We start from the raw sequence: 16,189 nt of genomic DNA, 5'->3' as shown, positions 1-16,189 counted from the left end.
TGTTTCCCCCTTCTTCTTACAACCAGGCATAGCAGTAATATGCCATGCTAAAAGTTTGTGAGGTTACTGATCTTCCAAGCCGGCAATTTCTGGGAACTAGTTTAGATGCTTTTGCTTTTGAGATCTACAAAAATAATTCCCACACAGTAGTACAGGCTGTGTTTTTCTGTCCACGGAGACAGAGGAGCCGTACAGTGTGCTCTTGTATAATTCTCCTCTATCTTCCGTCTTCTTCTGTGTCCAGTTGACTGCTTGGACACTCTGCAACACGGCAGACTCATCCCTTGGAGTTGAGACTTTCCTATGCCTTTCTGGCAGCCCGTTCGTCCAGCAGATCCTGCTCACAGGGCAGAGGACTTATCAAACTGTGGGGCTTCTTATAATCCTTTTATACAAGAACATTTCTATGTAGTGCCAGCTTGAGGCTTCCCTCTTTTATCTTCCTATTTAGCCCCTTCGATGTTCATTTCCCATTGAATTTAAACACCAAATATAAAGAAATCCACTACACATACTTCAGGTATGTTTTGTCTCCAGACTGCCAGCTACCACCTATTTATTAAATCCTTCAGTAGCTGTTCACCCAGAGGCAGAAGGCAGCAAGAACATTTTGGATATCATATTTGAAATGAAGACTGCAGAACAATGTTATTAACGACTAGTTTGATCCATTTAATTAATCTCTTCTTTTCCACACCATGGGTTTTTGAAATTGGTAGAAATGAAGAGTATGGCTACTGGGAACGATATATTAATATGAATGAACTATCTTAGCAGAGTCAAGGTTGTCACAAGAAAGCTGGTGCCGGAAGCCAGAATAACTATGGGGGCAAGACCATCTGAGCACATAACACCAATCCTGGTATAACTGCACTGGCTATCAATCAGATTCTAGGCCCAATTAAAAGTGATGGTTTTGACCTATAAGCCTTATGCAGCCCAGCACCCAATATCTCAGCTCAATACATTTACGTACGGGGACTGCCTCCCCCCCCCCATAGATGAACTTGGACCCTGCATTCCTCATTTGAGGCACTTCTCCATGTGCCCTCTGTGAGGGAGGTGCAGAAAGCAGCAACAGGAGAACGGCCCTTCTTAGTAGTGGTTCCCCGTTTATGGAATGCTCTCCCTGATGCCATCACTATCTGCTTTTCTGGTGCCAGGCAAAAACATTATTATCCTTTGGACCTTAATTTTCTGCTTATCTTTTGGTGGTATGACCAACACAAAAAAACACGCACACATGGGAGGGGTAATACCTCTGGTTGGGGACATGTTGCGCTCCTTTGGGGGCTCCTAGAAGCTGTCAGCAAATGACAGTGGCCACACCCTGGGAACAGCTCCAACTGGCTGGCTAAACCCAGTGACTGCAGCTGATGGGTCTCAAACTCTTGGTGAGTTAGGTTACTTCTGCTGCATGTGAAGACAGGCTCTGGCAGATTGGGTGGACGAAACCAAGAGTGGGTCCAATGGTCAAGAAGGTGGCTTCTGTATGTGTAGTAGACAGAAATGAGGGGCAGGTGGGGGGCTCATCAGCCTGGGAAGGTAGCCCATCTAGGAGAAGGAAAACTCTGATCCTACACCTCCACTGCCCTGCAGGAGATCTTCGGGACAAGAAATGGCTGAGCAGGAAACCCTACAGAAATCTGGAGTTGAGTCCCAAAGATGGTTGGATGGTGCCTTGTATGGCCTCCTTCTGGCAACTCCTGCAGCCAAGCTGGTGCCAAATGTGCTGTTCTGCTTTCCTTTGGAGCACATCAGCAAGGCTGAGATTTGAGTCTTGTCATCTGAGCAGCCCAGGAGCTCTATACACACTGCCCAGGCTTGTTCTGGTAATGCTGTGGTTTGACTTCACCCCAAGAGGTACACTCCATTGTCTTCTGAGACAGACAGATGCCAACACCACACACACACACACACACACACACACGATGCTAAGTTGTTTTGTCCTTGTTTTTAATGTTAATTTTTGTAAGCTGCTTTGAGTTTCACTTTTCTGGGGGAAAAGTGATTAAAAATTATCTTCCTCTATGTGGTATTCATTGAGCATTCCATGCCACTGGCCTTTTATTTCATAAACAAGAATGAATGGCAGACACTGACATCACCACCGAATGTCTAGAATTCTTGTGTATGTAGCTATTATGCTTCATTAACATCAGTTTACTGTGTGGTTGTATCTTTTAGTTAGAACAATATTCAGAGGTTTTAGCACTGTGATTTATGGCACCTGACTGAGTGCAGACTGGTCAAAAAACTGATCTCCTTACAATATTGCACACTGCTTCACGATTCATTATTTGCTTCTATCAACAAAGGGACATACCCCAAGGATACATGCAGTTAAAATTAGATGCGCTCTCACTTTTTTCGGGTTCTGACTGCTGCAATTTGTAGTGCAGAGCCATGCACACTTTATGCATACTGATGAAACAGAAATGCTGATTGTTTTATTCATTGGCGTCTTGTTCCCCTCAAAAGACTAAAGTGCTGCCTTAGAAGTCTTCTGGCCTGGTTAAGATCTGCTCAGCTTCCGAGGTGAAACTGCATCAGATACTTTCAGGCCATTGTCATTTAGCGAAGAGTCTTTGTTCTGAGGACGGACTTTCTCCAACTGCAGGGCGGTGGCTGTTCCTCTCCTGGCAAAATATTACAAGCCACAACAATGGCAGCGCTTGCAGCAACACTTACAGCCCCAACTAAAGATCCTTGCAATGGGAGGAGATGCGTATTCCCTTATTCATTTAAAGCACCCAATTGCTGCTTTTCCACACAGGGTCACAAAAACAACAAAACTGTTTTAAAAAGGAAACTAGCAATTATAAACAAAACCTTCCATAACTGCCTCCACCCTAGTCAGCCACAGTTTACAAAGAAAAGCAGCAAGAAAACAATTCATTCCAAAGTTTATATGCTAAATGCAAATAAAAATATATTTTCAAACCACCTAGAAGAGTAAAAAAGGGAAAAGGGGGAGAAAAGTGTCCGCTAGAAATCAGAGTGGAGAGAAAGTGGTTCAGTTTGCATTTTAAAGAGAACCTACCTAATTTGCACTTCCCAAAATTTAAATATACAAATTTATAGGAAGCTACCCTTTAAACTTCATGCTTCTTTGAATTTGGTAATGCAGTCCTCCAACAAAATAATGTCTACAAAAATGCATATATTAGGACAAATTGTGTATAAAAATGGGCGAATTGTGTTTAAAAATAAACAGGTAAAAATGTGTATATTTAGGCAAAACTGCATACAAAATCATGTACATCAGAAGAAGCACTAATATGCTGCCAAACTTTTGTGAGAACTTAAAAATTAAGGCAAATTAAGGCGGAGACTGGAAGCATGAGAAACTGAGAGAAACCAAAATTGATAGATTCATCCTTCTCTGATGTCCAGCAGCCATTGGTGTCTCTCCTTCCAGAGGTAAAGAATTCCACAGCCTTGTTGGTAAAACAGAGGTGGTTTAGGGTAGAAGACAGACTCCACCTTTGCATTTTAAAGGTAAAGGTAAAGGTACCCCTGCCCATACGGGCCAGTCTTGACAGACTCTGGGGTTGTGCGCCCATCTCACTCAAGAGGCCGGGGGCCAGTGCTGTCCGGAGACACTTCCGGGTCACGTGGCCAGCGTGACATCGCTGCTCTGGCGAGCCAGAGCCGCACACGGAAACGCCGTTTACCTTCCCGCCGGTAAGCGGTCCCTATTTATCTACTTGCACCCGGGAGTGCTTTTGAACTGCTAGGTTGGCAGGTGCTGGGACCGAGCAGCGGGAGCACACCCCACCGCGGGGATTCGAACCGCCGACCTTTCGATCGGCTAGCCCTAGGCGCTGAGGCTTTTACCCACAGCGCCACCCGCGTCCCATCTTTGCATTTTAAAGCCATGCAAAAGGCCCAGCTTCAAACAGCCACTCAGCCATGGAGATCAAGAGCTGTTGAGTAGCTGACTCCATGTTCCATCTAACCTACCTGATTTTGTCTGGAATAAATGAGCTATGAAATATAAAACCCTTTTAAACTGACAAGTGCTACAGAAATTATAAACAAACGTGCTTAGCATGATGCGTCTGCCTATATACAGCGGCAGCTGCCAATAATCTGTTTGTGTCTTCAAAGCATGAAGCAACAATTGGCCTCGGGTGCAAATCCCAAAAGTTCATTTTGGAATCTTATTTTATTTAGTTTTTAAGGCCATGATACAAGGTTTGGATCCCTGTGTGTACATGGGAATCTACTGTGTGTAGAACTTTACGTACGCCTGACCTCAAAGGAACAGATCACACGGTCAAAAGCCAGGTCATGTTTCTATGCACTTCCAATTTTGAACAGCCAATTTTGAAGCTCCTGAAATCATGAGAATTGGCATGAAGTGCAGTCACACGCTACTGGCACATGTAATATACTTCTACATTTAATCTTGTACTCAGGAATAGGCTTGCACAGAAAAACAAGCCGAATCTGAAAATGGGTCTAAGATACATTACAAAGAGGTCTATTTTATTCAGGGCCCAAGGCTGGGCAGATTGAGTCCTCGTGGTTTAATGTCCTTGCATCTGGGAATGTGGTATGGTTACAATATACTACGTGCTATGAACTCCAACAAGTTCTAACCTAACAGAACCATCTATAGCACAAGTGTGAAATTCATGCCCACATTTCTGCTAGGGTTGTGAATAGCTGTGTTTGCACATAATGCAAAGCTAAACCATGGCTTAGTGGGACTTGATTGCTCCCAGGGAGGAGATCTCATCCACTTTGCATCTCACTAGTGCTTAAGGCGCAAATGCCTCATTTTGAGCAGGGCCCCCCAGATTTACAGAAGCCACCCCAACTTCTGATGCCAATCCCAGATGTCCCGTTCTAGCTCTCTCCGCCTCCGTGGCCTCCACCACTGCCGCTGCCACCTCTGCCGTAATTCCAGAAGCCGGCACCACAACAGCCCAGGAACCAAAAGATGTGTGTTTTTGGTGCCACGCTCTCCTATTCCTCTGGTGTTGCTTCCTGACGTACGTGTGTGTATGGGGGGGCAGTGGGTGACGGTGCTGGATAAGGGCGTCTGGTGGTGAGATGGGGGGGGCGGCGGCAGCAGTGGTGGTGTGTAAAGGTGGCCGGGGCAGGATGGTGTGGAGGCAGCAGCAGCGGAGAGGTGATGCCCCAATTTGCCCTCCCTCCCAGAATGTTGGATACGCTAGTTCTTTTAGCTCAGTGTGCCTATTAGCAGTCCACATTGCACAGATGGAACTATATTTGAGAAAAAGAACAAGCACAATTTGACATTTAAAAAATAAAAATGCAACAAACAAACAAGCAAACAAACATGTAAATTCCTCAGACCCTCCACCAGAGACCTCAGTGCAGCCATATTTGGAAGGAAAATTCTGTTGGACATACAGAACCCGAGTCTCATCAGAGAAGACGGCAGGGTATAAATATACAACAACAACAACAACAACAACAACTTAGGGGAGCAGAACTTATTCAAGAATGTGACCATGTGAAACAGAATCTAATTAAGGCTTTTTCTGACATTCTAAAAGCTATGAGAATAATTTCTGACTATTTTTTACCAGGTATTCTCAAATGCATTGTTCACTGAGGAGGTAATAGCCCTTTTAGAAACCGAAGAAGACTTTAGTGTAAACAACCCATTAACTGATTTCTCTGACTTGTGGCCTACAGTTCCAGTCCAGCATCTGGTGAAGTAGGGTAATTGCTCACGGAAGCTCATGCTCTATTGATAAAAACGGTGCTGTGGGAGGAATTTTAAAACACTCCAACGCAGAGGAAAGAGTAATTACATCTGTGATTGCAATGCCAGTCCCAAGAAATTAAATGGTTCAAAGTGGTCCAGATGATGGAGCCGGCTCCTTTGATTGAGCTAATTGTGGTAAAGAAGGAAGCTTTGCGGTTATGTGGGCACCTTCTTCAGATGAGAAAAGCAGGATACACACCCTCTAAACGTTCAGATAGATCTCAGCCATAACAAGGCCCTCAGATTAGTTAGAGCTCCACTCTGTAAAGGTACTTAGCATAATGGTTAATCCAGCCTGTATGCTTGATGAAGGGAGCGAGGAGCGGTAGGCCTCCTTTTCTTTGCACACACGCAAAAAAAAAAAAAAGATGTTAAGAGAACCATGATCACATTACGTTGCAATGATTTGGCCTTTCAAAAACTTGTGAACAGGTTATATTATTTTGACATGCGTTTGTCATGGTAACTGTAATAATTTACTGGAGACTGGAAAATAAACATACATTGATGGCACCAAACGGAGCTTATTTCCATTCATTCTGAACCATTTGCTGTGCTGCTTTAAACAGGTAAAACAAATCAGACTGCAATCAGAAATCTTTTTACTCTTGATCTTGAATGGTTTCTGGATTGCAGCCATGCAAGTGGACTTTGTTATCAAGAGTGGTGTATTACTATTATTTTAAGCGTAAGAGTTGATAACAGTTTCTAATGAGTTTGAAAATAATTTTTGTCACCCCATTCAGCAGAAATAGTTGTCTGACTAAATTAATGGGACTTGCACATTTACAGTACTTTTCCATGTATAAGACTATTTTTTTTTTACTCTAAAATAATGTTCAGAATCTGGGCTCGTCTTATACACGGATAGTATCTCCCCCCATTTTCTTAAATTGGAGTCCCCCAAAATAGGGGGCATCTTATACATGGGGGCATCTTATAGATGGAAAAATACGGTAATTTTGCACTTTAGTTTTCACTGTTTAAAAAAAGTTAATAATGAACTCAAGAATTTACAGAGTTTGAAATGATATTTTTGCACAATGAAGGTAAAGCTATTGTAGACAAGCAAGTAAATATGAATTGTGCTTATTTTCCATTGAGATAAATGGGGTTTAAGCTTTTAATTGTGCACAACTAATTCTGTTGGATTGGCCTCAATACCTTCATGTTATGAAGTGATTATTTCGGATGTTGCCCAAGTTTTGTACACAGATACTATGTAGCTGGAACTTAAAAATGTTGTGAATAAACTGCCAATCCTTAAACTAAATAAATTGCAATGCTGTGCCATTTTTTAAAAGTACTTGGTTTTGGTTAGGGAGCTGAACTCCGAAACCACCGTTTCTTTGTGGGATGCTCTGATGAGCATGGAAATGAGTGATGGGATAGAGAATATTTTGGCTCCATGCCTTTTGTATGCGTGAATTCAAAGCTAGGCACATCCGAAAGCAATCAGTGTTAGCTATTCAAGAACAGGAAAAATTCATTCTGAAAAACTTGGGTAGACTGAAAAATTCACCCAAGCAGAAAGTGCTTTATTTTGACCTCTTAATTAAAGGATGAAAGTGAGCTTGCACACACCCCAGTATATTGTTCTGCCAACACCCTGTCAAACTGCATTTCAAATGAACTGCATAAACGAAACACTGTAGAATACAGTGCTTAGAACGATAATGGACTGCTATATTTTGTATGTTGTCTTGTCTTTCATGAAGGATTCATGCCTTTTGTTTTATGATGGGGAAACTCGATCAGCACTAGCCACTTGTAGTCTCCTCATTATTTTCTATGGGAAATTAAAGACTGCACTCCTATACTCATTCCTGCTGAACTGAACGGGATTTACTCCCAAATACGCATGAATAGGAGTGCAGCCTTAACTCTGTCAGCTAGAGTTCATCAGGTTTTATTAAGGTTTCTCACCTTTTCACTGTAAAGGTGAGAGATGAGCAATGAATGTGACCTACTGGGAAAAGATTTTTTAAAAAGGTATTTCTTAGTTTATACAAAAGCATCTTGCATTCTTTTTATGAAAGCAGTGAAGGTTCCATCATGATTCTAAACATGAGATGCATCATGGGAGTTGTATTACATATAAGAAGTACTACACTGGACATCAGCAAAGCATGACAAAATGATACAAACATTTTAGGTATGGGGAAGTAGAGAGAAATTTGAGCAAAAAAAGAGCCAATTGGGGCAATCTAAGTTAGGTTGCAATCCTCTCTACGTGCGCATGAGTGACTTATCACTGAGTAAACATGCATAGGATTGGACCACAAGACTCCTAAGAGACTTAGAAGGGGGTGCAATTTACATAGTCCTAAATTGTATCCCCACACAAACACTGCTTGCAGAAGGCAGCTTATGTTCATTTGAAAATTAATTGTGCTTTGGGATGTAATACCAAGCTATGCTTTACTTTAGTAAACTAAGAGCCTTAGGGAGCCTTATTTTTCATGAACTGTGGGAACTCTGGCTAGTTTGAACCAGCCAGAGGTCCTCCAAGTCTGGATGTAATGAGAAACATTATATATGTGCTATATGTGAACCCAAGGCTCTCTGCTGCTTATGCATCTAACACTAAACCATGTTTTAGCACGAGTGTCCTCACTGTGGCATGCGCAGGTGCAATGCCACTCCTGAAGGCCTTCCCATTGCCTGTGAAGCCTTTGTGCTCCCATTTTGCTAGGGGTTACCACCACCCTCTCACGGGGAGTGAGAAATGAACCATCTCAGCCTTGGAAATTACAGAGTTGAGAGAAGAAGGGGAAACAGCGTTTCTCAGCTATCTAGTTTTCTAAGTTGCGATCTGCACGCAAGCAGAAAGCAATGTGATGAGGAGATAGCGTGTCTTGAAAATGTTTTGAAAGAAAGAAAAAAGATATTTGGGGGCGGGGACCAAATGGGAGAGGTGGAGGAAGAGGAGTGGGGTGACCCAAAAGGTAAGGGTCAAAGTATGTGCGATTGCTATTTTCCTCCTCCTCCTCCTCTGTTTTTTTTTTTTGGGGGGGGGAGAATCAATATTTGTTTTTGGTTTCCCCTTTCTATCTGGGTTGGGGAGAAATCTATGCTTGGTTGCCACCCTACTTTCTGGGATTTGTGTTTTCTCCCTCTACCACGTGTCTCTCCCAATCTCAAAGAAACCCAGGCACAGAATGTGCAAGTGAGGGGTAGGCCCAACAATTTGTTTCTGCGCATGCCTCCAGCAGCAGCCATTTTGTGACTGGCAAAGCCATTGTGACAGCAATTTTATGGTGGTGCCCAGAGCCCTTTTTGAAAATTCCAAATGTGTCAATGAGTTAATGAAGCTATATGTATATGCTAACTATACATAGGATTGCCACCTTAGGATGTTGTTGAGATTCCCTTGTATTCTTTATCAACTTTATGAGTATATATAAAATCCTGAAATACAGGGATGCTGGGGAAATAAAAGGGTTAAAGAAAGCCCTATCTATCGAATCAAAATATATGTCCAAGGCTGTGTTAAAAATATGTACTTTGATCTTGCTTTTAAAAATATTTTCAATTTCAAGGAGATTGTAGAATTAACAGAGGCACCAAACAAGTTAAGTTGTAAGAGAAAACTTGTCAAAGACTCAGTTAAAACAATTCTGTAAAATGAAAGCATATTAGAGAACAATAAATATGCATGCAGAGTTTACACACCGTGTCTTTAGGGTGGCCCAATAAGTAGAAATAAGGGGAGCCATGCTTGTCACTTTTCATGCACATGGAGAGGCTGGAAGATACCATTCCTAAAGGAAGGGGAGGAACAGCCTAGGACCAATCATTAGAATTAACAGAACCAGTGACATCAAGACATATTATTATTATTTATTATTATTATTATTTATTATTATTATTATCATTGCAAAGAATTCTTAGCTTATTAGAACAGCTGAGCAGGTTGCTTACAAGTAACAGCCAATTTATTTTTTCTAATAAAAGTCAGACAAAGAGGCATGCAGGCGGTTAATATTAGTGAAAGAATGAAGTATTCTACAGACATATTTGAGAAGCAGATCCTAAAGAAATATGAGATAAATCTTGAGGCGATTTGTAAAACCATCCTAAATCAGAACAAATTTAAAGTGTGAAGGAAACCCAAAACTGACTTGAGATTAGGTGGTACTGATGGACCTGTTTCTGAGTTGCATTAATGACTGCGTACAATCCCTCCAGTGTGCACACAAAGGGGAAGGATGCATAGAATGCCACTTATTGCGCATAATGCAGTGCTAACACATCTCCTGCTTAACCTGTCAGCTCTCTTCTCCTCTGCAGAGACCTAACGATCAAGACATGCCATTTATGGCCAGAATTTCTTTGGCAGCTGTCGTTCTGGAGAGGAGAGAAGGGGCTGTACAAGCTAGCAGAAAATGTGCTGCTACAGCCTCCTCTTTGGGGCCATGACTGGAAGGCTGCACTTGCACCTGTGTACCAAGGAGGAGAAGGGCAGTAGGAGGGTCCCACTGATTCCTACGAAAACCCCTATAGCATCAAGGCTTACTTGTATGGGCTATTTTTTAAATTGAAAATCAGGCCTGCAGTTTGGGGCTAATTCATAAATCCACCTAGGTTGGGGTGGTGGTCAGAAGCAATTTTGCTCAGCAGAGATTTGCATGCCAACTGCTCTCATCCCCAGGTGTGTTAGGTATTTGGATTGTTACAACATGCTTGATGTGGAGCTACTTTTAAAGACTAGGGACTTTTGGCTGGTTCAGAAAGCTGTAGCCAGTCTGTTGACCGAGACCAATTACAGGAAGTCTCTTTGGAACTTCCTCTTTGAGAACATCCAGTCCCCTTGTTGATGTCTGGACAGGTAAAAACCTTCATTATTTAAGCAGCCATTTGGTCTTGTGATTGGATTTGTTGTTCTCTGCTGCTGTGTTTTAATCTGTATTTTTAATTTAACAACATTTTAAAACTGGCAACCTTTTTTAAATTGGTTTTTATGTGGCTTCACTGTATTACTGCTTATTATGTCATGTGGGCTGGTTACTTCTGCTGTTGTTTGCTGCCTTGGGCATTCTTTCATAAAAGGTTGAGTGTAAATGCGATATCTAATATAGGCAGACCTCATTTTTATTGCCTTTGCTTTATTGCAATTCACAGGTATTGCTCCTTACGAGGACATGGGTGCAGCTGTAAGCAGCCACCCACCACCCCTTTTCTGGCCAGGGGAAGGGGGTCATGGCTTGGCCTGGAGCCGGGTTTTCCCCCTTCCACCCCTGCTGCCAGGGGGGCCTGTCTTAATAGACCACAGTAGCTGCAAACATAACTTTTATATGCACTGAGAAACAAAACAAAAAAGTGACTCACTTTAATGTGATATTTGCTTTATTGTGGTGGTCTAGAGTCGGCCGCCTGTATGCCAGTGTATCGTCTATACTCGGCCTTGTCATTAACCCTCCCCCACTAAACTGGGGACAAGTAAAAGGTAAGAACTCCCCCTCCCAAAACGACTCAGTAATGAAAACACCACCATGAGCAACAGCACCAACAACAATTCAAAATAAATATACAGACCAAATAAATAAATAGTGCAACATTAATATGAGAGTGTGTGAGTTGGATGAGGCTTTTGGTGGAATTTTTAAAAATCAATATATGACTCCTGTACTCAGAGGAAGGGCCTGCTATGGATGTGCTTTGGGAGACATGGTGGGTGGGGGCTGTTTCTGGAAGGCAATGTGGGTTCGGACAGACCTGCATGACTTCTGATTCACCAAGCAGAATGGAGCCTCTGACGAGCTTCACCAAGCTCTGAGTTGCGTTGCCTGCCCAGAGGCTGCAAAAACACCGAAACTGAAGCACCTGGCAGCCAGAGTGAGCGAGGAGCCTTTCGCTTGGTGATTCACAAGCAGCTGTGTGGGCTGGATTAAAGTCAGGGGACATGGAAGTGGACAGGAGGAAGGATGGGGGTTTAAACTGCTAGCCAGCGCTTGATGGGAGCCATAGGGGAGCCATAGTCCAAACATCTAGAGGGCACCAGTTTGAGGAAGGCTGGCCTAGGCATTAGCAAGAAATATAGGGGCGGGGGGAGAAGAGAGTTTATCTGTATCGTTACTGCAACTGTTTCTGAATGTAGGTTGTTTTGCAATGGCCTCCAGCAGCCATGTTGGGCTAGTAGCCATGACACTTTTATAAACATATGAGTCCCAGCACCTCTTTATTCTACCAAATTCCCCTATGTATGTATTTGTGTGTGTTGTGATTATTTAATCAGTTAGTTGTCTTTAGTTTTCCTGGAAAGTGGGATATATTTTTAAGAATAAATATGACAATATTTTTAATTGCTCCCTGCCTGTTTTGATTTAAACATGCTACAAAATTTACATGCCAATTTTGGCGGACGCTGAACAGCAGCACTTTATTTTTCGAGTATAAAGCTAAAAATACATTAGTTGTTGGCCCTGGATACTATTTCTAATTCCTGATCAAGCCTAAGAGTCTTTAATTAGGGCATTTTGCACTGCAGTGCATCTCAGAAACCTCCACATTAGCTGGAAAATTGAACTACCTTCTGAAAAACAAGATAAGGACTCAGCCACAGAAGTCAGCTACCAAAATGAAATGAAATTTTGGGAGGCTGAAATTGAATCTGGGAAGATGCCACGTTGAATTCTAAGTGCGTTTATGCAAACTGGGAGGCAGGCAGCCATTTCAAAGTTAAACAAATGAAGGAAGGTAGCTAATAATCAGCCCGATTCAACTTGTACTGAATGGATAGTTTTTCTGTGGGCTGCCATCTTCTGTTTTGTTTTAGAGCTAAGGGCCAGCTCACACACTGACGTAGAGGGCATTTCTTTATTTAACATTTTAAAGCTGCTTTTCTGGGAAGACCTATCTGAAACCAGATTACTATATTAAACTTCCCCACAATGAGTAAGCAAAAATAAACTATTAATAAACAATCCTGTAAAATCAAAACAGTATCACTTTTTAGGCAGTAAAGCAGGGGTGTCAAACTCAAATTCATCGGGGGCCGCATCAGCAGTTTGGTCACCCTCAAAGGGCCGGTTGTATCTGTAGGACTATGTGTCCACTCTTTATTGGTTTCCTGAATGCATGTAAAGTGGAGGTTTCCTGTGTAGAACGGCCGGCGCCGCTAGAGGGCAGACGTTCTCTGGCTTGTAGGCTGCTGCGCATGCGCTGAAGAGGCGGCTTTCTTGTGTCAAAAAAAAGAAAAAAAAAGGCGAGAATAAAAGGTGAAGGCTGGCGGCTGGCGGCGGCTACACGGGCCACATGACGAGGTCTGGCGGGCTGGATTCGGCCCGCGGGCCTTGTGTTTGACACCCGTGCAGTAAAGCAATCTCATGTGTGGAGTTATACTGGAATCTTGTGTGAACTTGCCACTAGGTATGTGGCAATGCCTACCAACTGTGATGTGGGCAGCACCTGCAGACGTCTATATAGATGCACACTCAATTGACTGAATGAATTACATGAATTGGGTATACACAAATATATAGCAGGCCTGCCGCTTCATGTATTTTAAAGATGTCTTGCCATTCCCCTAGTTATTTGCTTTGAAGCCATTTGTTATAATGTTGATTCCCCGCCCCCAACTCAGAGAATAGTGTTCATTCTCCCTTGTGAAGATTTCGGTTCCTCTAGCCATTATTATCCTCAATAAACAGGTTTTGAGATATGAGGTAGATATGCAACATCCATTTTCCTTAAGCTATTAGCTGGTGCATCCTTCTGTGAAGGCAACTCCACTGCCAGAGCATTAATCAAAGCTTTTTCTCCCGTAGAGATATCCTGATCAAATCCATGAATGACTGGGCATGATCAGGCTACATTTGGGATTTTCTGTTCCCAACTCCTCTGGATTAGTAACAGAATCTTTTATTTCTTTCTACCCAAATACTGCATTCCCAGAGACAACATGGAGATTACATTCTTTGTACTATGTTTATATAATTAGTCCCTCTCAGTCTATAATCTCCAGTGAAATTTACAGCAAAATCTTAAGGAAATACACATGCAATTCTACTCCCTTTACGGAAAGTGCTGCCAGGCTCTAGTTAACTGGGTGGTAGTGAAAACGGAGTTGTTTAGAAGCATAACTAAATATCTCCCCAACTGGGGATTCATTTGGATCTAAGCTGCTTCCCGGAATGCCCTCAACACTTCCCAGAATGCCCTTTTGGGCTCTTCCCATGTCAAAGCTTTGACTGGACCAAGGCTTTGGAGGAGCTGGCAGAATTGGGGAGGAAGGCTCCACCATTGGAACTGTATCTTTAAAGCTGGAGGGGTAGAACTGATCTATTCCATGGCCCACAGGGCAATATCCCAGGGACACAGTCCTTACAGTCCAACCCTCCAGGTACCCTGATTCCACCTTTCAAACCTGGGACTTGGAAATGAGGACTAGTGACATCTAGAATGCTTAGCAAAGCCTCCCATGAGCTGTGAAGCTCTTGACCCCTGCCTAGTTCTTCTGGCTAGTGCAGCTCTCTTGCATATTTGCATGGATACAGTCCCTTTATGGGGCGCTTTTGTAAACCTCATGCCTCTGGTGACATTGCAAAATCTTTTTCTCAGACGCCTTTTGAAACTACCCTCCTGTGTAAGCAACTCGGCTATTCGCTTAGAACTTAAGACCCCCTCCTTAGAGATCCTGATGTGGAGACATGCCTTTAATTACTGGCTGTCCCTTTGGCATAAATTGCCCAATTACCATCTTATTCAGTGCCTTTGGAGAGATGAATTTACCAGCCCATGGGCAACAAAAATCCATTCCAAACTGTTGTCTTATGGAATCTCTCCTTCCGATATACTAAATTTAGATCTAATTACAGCAAAAAAGGTCATCAAACAAAGATTGGAGGAGGTTGATTTGCAACAAAATCTTACTACAGGTGGAGGTTCATGTTCCCCGATAAATCAGGGCATTACATTTAGGTCCCAGATACCTCGATATCTGTCTACCTTATCGGTTGCGTCGCATAGATTCGCTTTTGTTAGAGCCAGATTTAATGTGTTCCCCTCAAATGTGCTGAGCAATAGATTTTCTAACGGTAAAACCTCTGTTTTATGCGCATGTGACAACAAATCAATAGAATCCCTTTATCATATCTTGTTTAATTGTCCTTTATATATTGTTCCCCGATCAAGGATTCTGAGTTCAATCATTTTGGAAACATTTTGCTAAACCACCTGAATTACATCTAGCCTATCTACTCCAGGACATTGACTCTTATAGAACATTACAGGTTGCCAGATTCCTGAATTCAGTTCTTTCATATAAAAGACTTCATGGAATGCTGCATGACTATTAAAAATCTAGTAAACTCTATCCACCATCTTTATATTCAAGGCCACAATATGGTACATATAGAGATTGTATGTAACGTGAAGGAGATTATGCGTTGAAATATTTTAGTTGATATTTTAGAATGTAAAATACTATTTTATTTATTGATTGGTTTTACCTTGTGGGCTTATAGCCGAATAAAGTATTATCTATCTATCTATGCATGGATACAGAAACAAACAAGGCTGGGCAATCTTAACGATATATTATGCATGTTTATACTTTTTTATAACTTGTATTGTGTTCCTGTTTTCTAGTCTATTAGGTTCCCCAAACAGCTTGCAATTTCCCCACAAAATTGTAAACAAACAGTTAAAAGCTCATTAAAACCACTACTATGAAAGCATTTTTAACCTCCCCCCACTGCACACAAATGAAACTGATCAAAAAGCAGCAAAATTGGCAACTAATTCAAAATAGACATCAATAGAAAAAGAAAATGCACACTCTGGAAATCTCTTTTGATGATAGTATTCACAAATGTTTGTTATTTCGATTAGCACTTGAATTATGTACTTCTCCCCAACAAGTTTAGGCAGCCTGTATATGAGAGAGCTACCTGAAAATCATTGATGAAACTCTTCTTAGGAGTTTATAGCATCTCTTCCCCTGTCAAGCATTGCATCTAATGGGTCTTTTGGGCCTTGTGCAGCTGGGAATAATGCAATTCTACCTCTGCTGCTGGGAGGTATCTACAAAAGGCATACAGCGATTTAACTACGCATTATGGCATGTACTTCCAGAGGGATGCGGTACTGATTTGACATATTTGCAATTGACACATAGCACTGAACAGATGCAATTTCCAAGACAAAAGAACCACAGATTGATACTAATAAAAATGAAAACCCACCATATTCTGGGACCTGCCCGGTTCCACGTTTCAGTAGCAACCGCACTCTCCTGCCGCCAGATTTGATTAGTTCTATTGCTCTGGCATGTGTCATGTCCCTTGTGCTTTCCCCATTAATTTCAATTATTTGATCCCCCACCTGCCAGACAAAAAAAAAAAGGGTGCCAAGTTAGACGAAAGGAAATGAAGCATTTAATTTTGAAAACACATAAACATACAGTGTCATTCACATATCATTCGTTTAATGCATTTG

The 16,189-nt window shown here is 42.1% G+C and overlaps 1 protein-coding gene across 25 annotated transcripts in view; it reads right to left on the bottom strand.

Annotated features, from left to right (window-relative positions):
- MAGI2 (membrane associated guanylate kinase, WW and PDZ domain containing 2) overlaps window positions 1-16,189 on the bottom strand; it is a 616,514-nt gene that overhangs the window by 14,199 nt on the left and 586,126 nt on the right. For 19 of the 25 annotated variants that reach the window (XM_053406400.1, XM_053406403.1, XM_053406409.1 and 16 more), the window contains one exon: window positions 15,937-16,075. In XM_053406400.1, coding sequence (XP_053262375.1) covers window positions 15,937-16,075 — 139 coding nt within the window. Of the gene's footprint in view, window positions 1-9,424; window positions 9,536-15,936; window positions 16,076-16,189 lie in introns of all 25 variants that reach the window. The other 6 variants (XM_053406419.1, XM_053406421.1, XM_053406423.1 and 3 more) reach the window with 2 other exon arrangements.

The sequence above is a fragment of the Podarcis raffonei genome, chromosome 10 (genome assembly GCF_027172205.1).
Source record: "Podarcis raffonei isolate rPodRaf1 chromosome 10, rPodRaf1.pri, whole genome shotgun sequence".
Classification (NCBI taxonomy): domain Eukaryota; kingdom Metazoa; phylum Chordata; class Lepidosauria; order Squamata; family Lacertidae; genus Podarcis; species Podarcis raffonei.
Note: the sequence above shows the minus strand (reverse complement) of the source record. Positions and strands in the feature narration are given on the sequence as shown.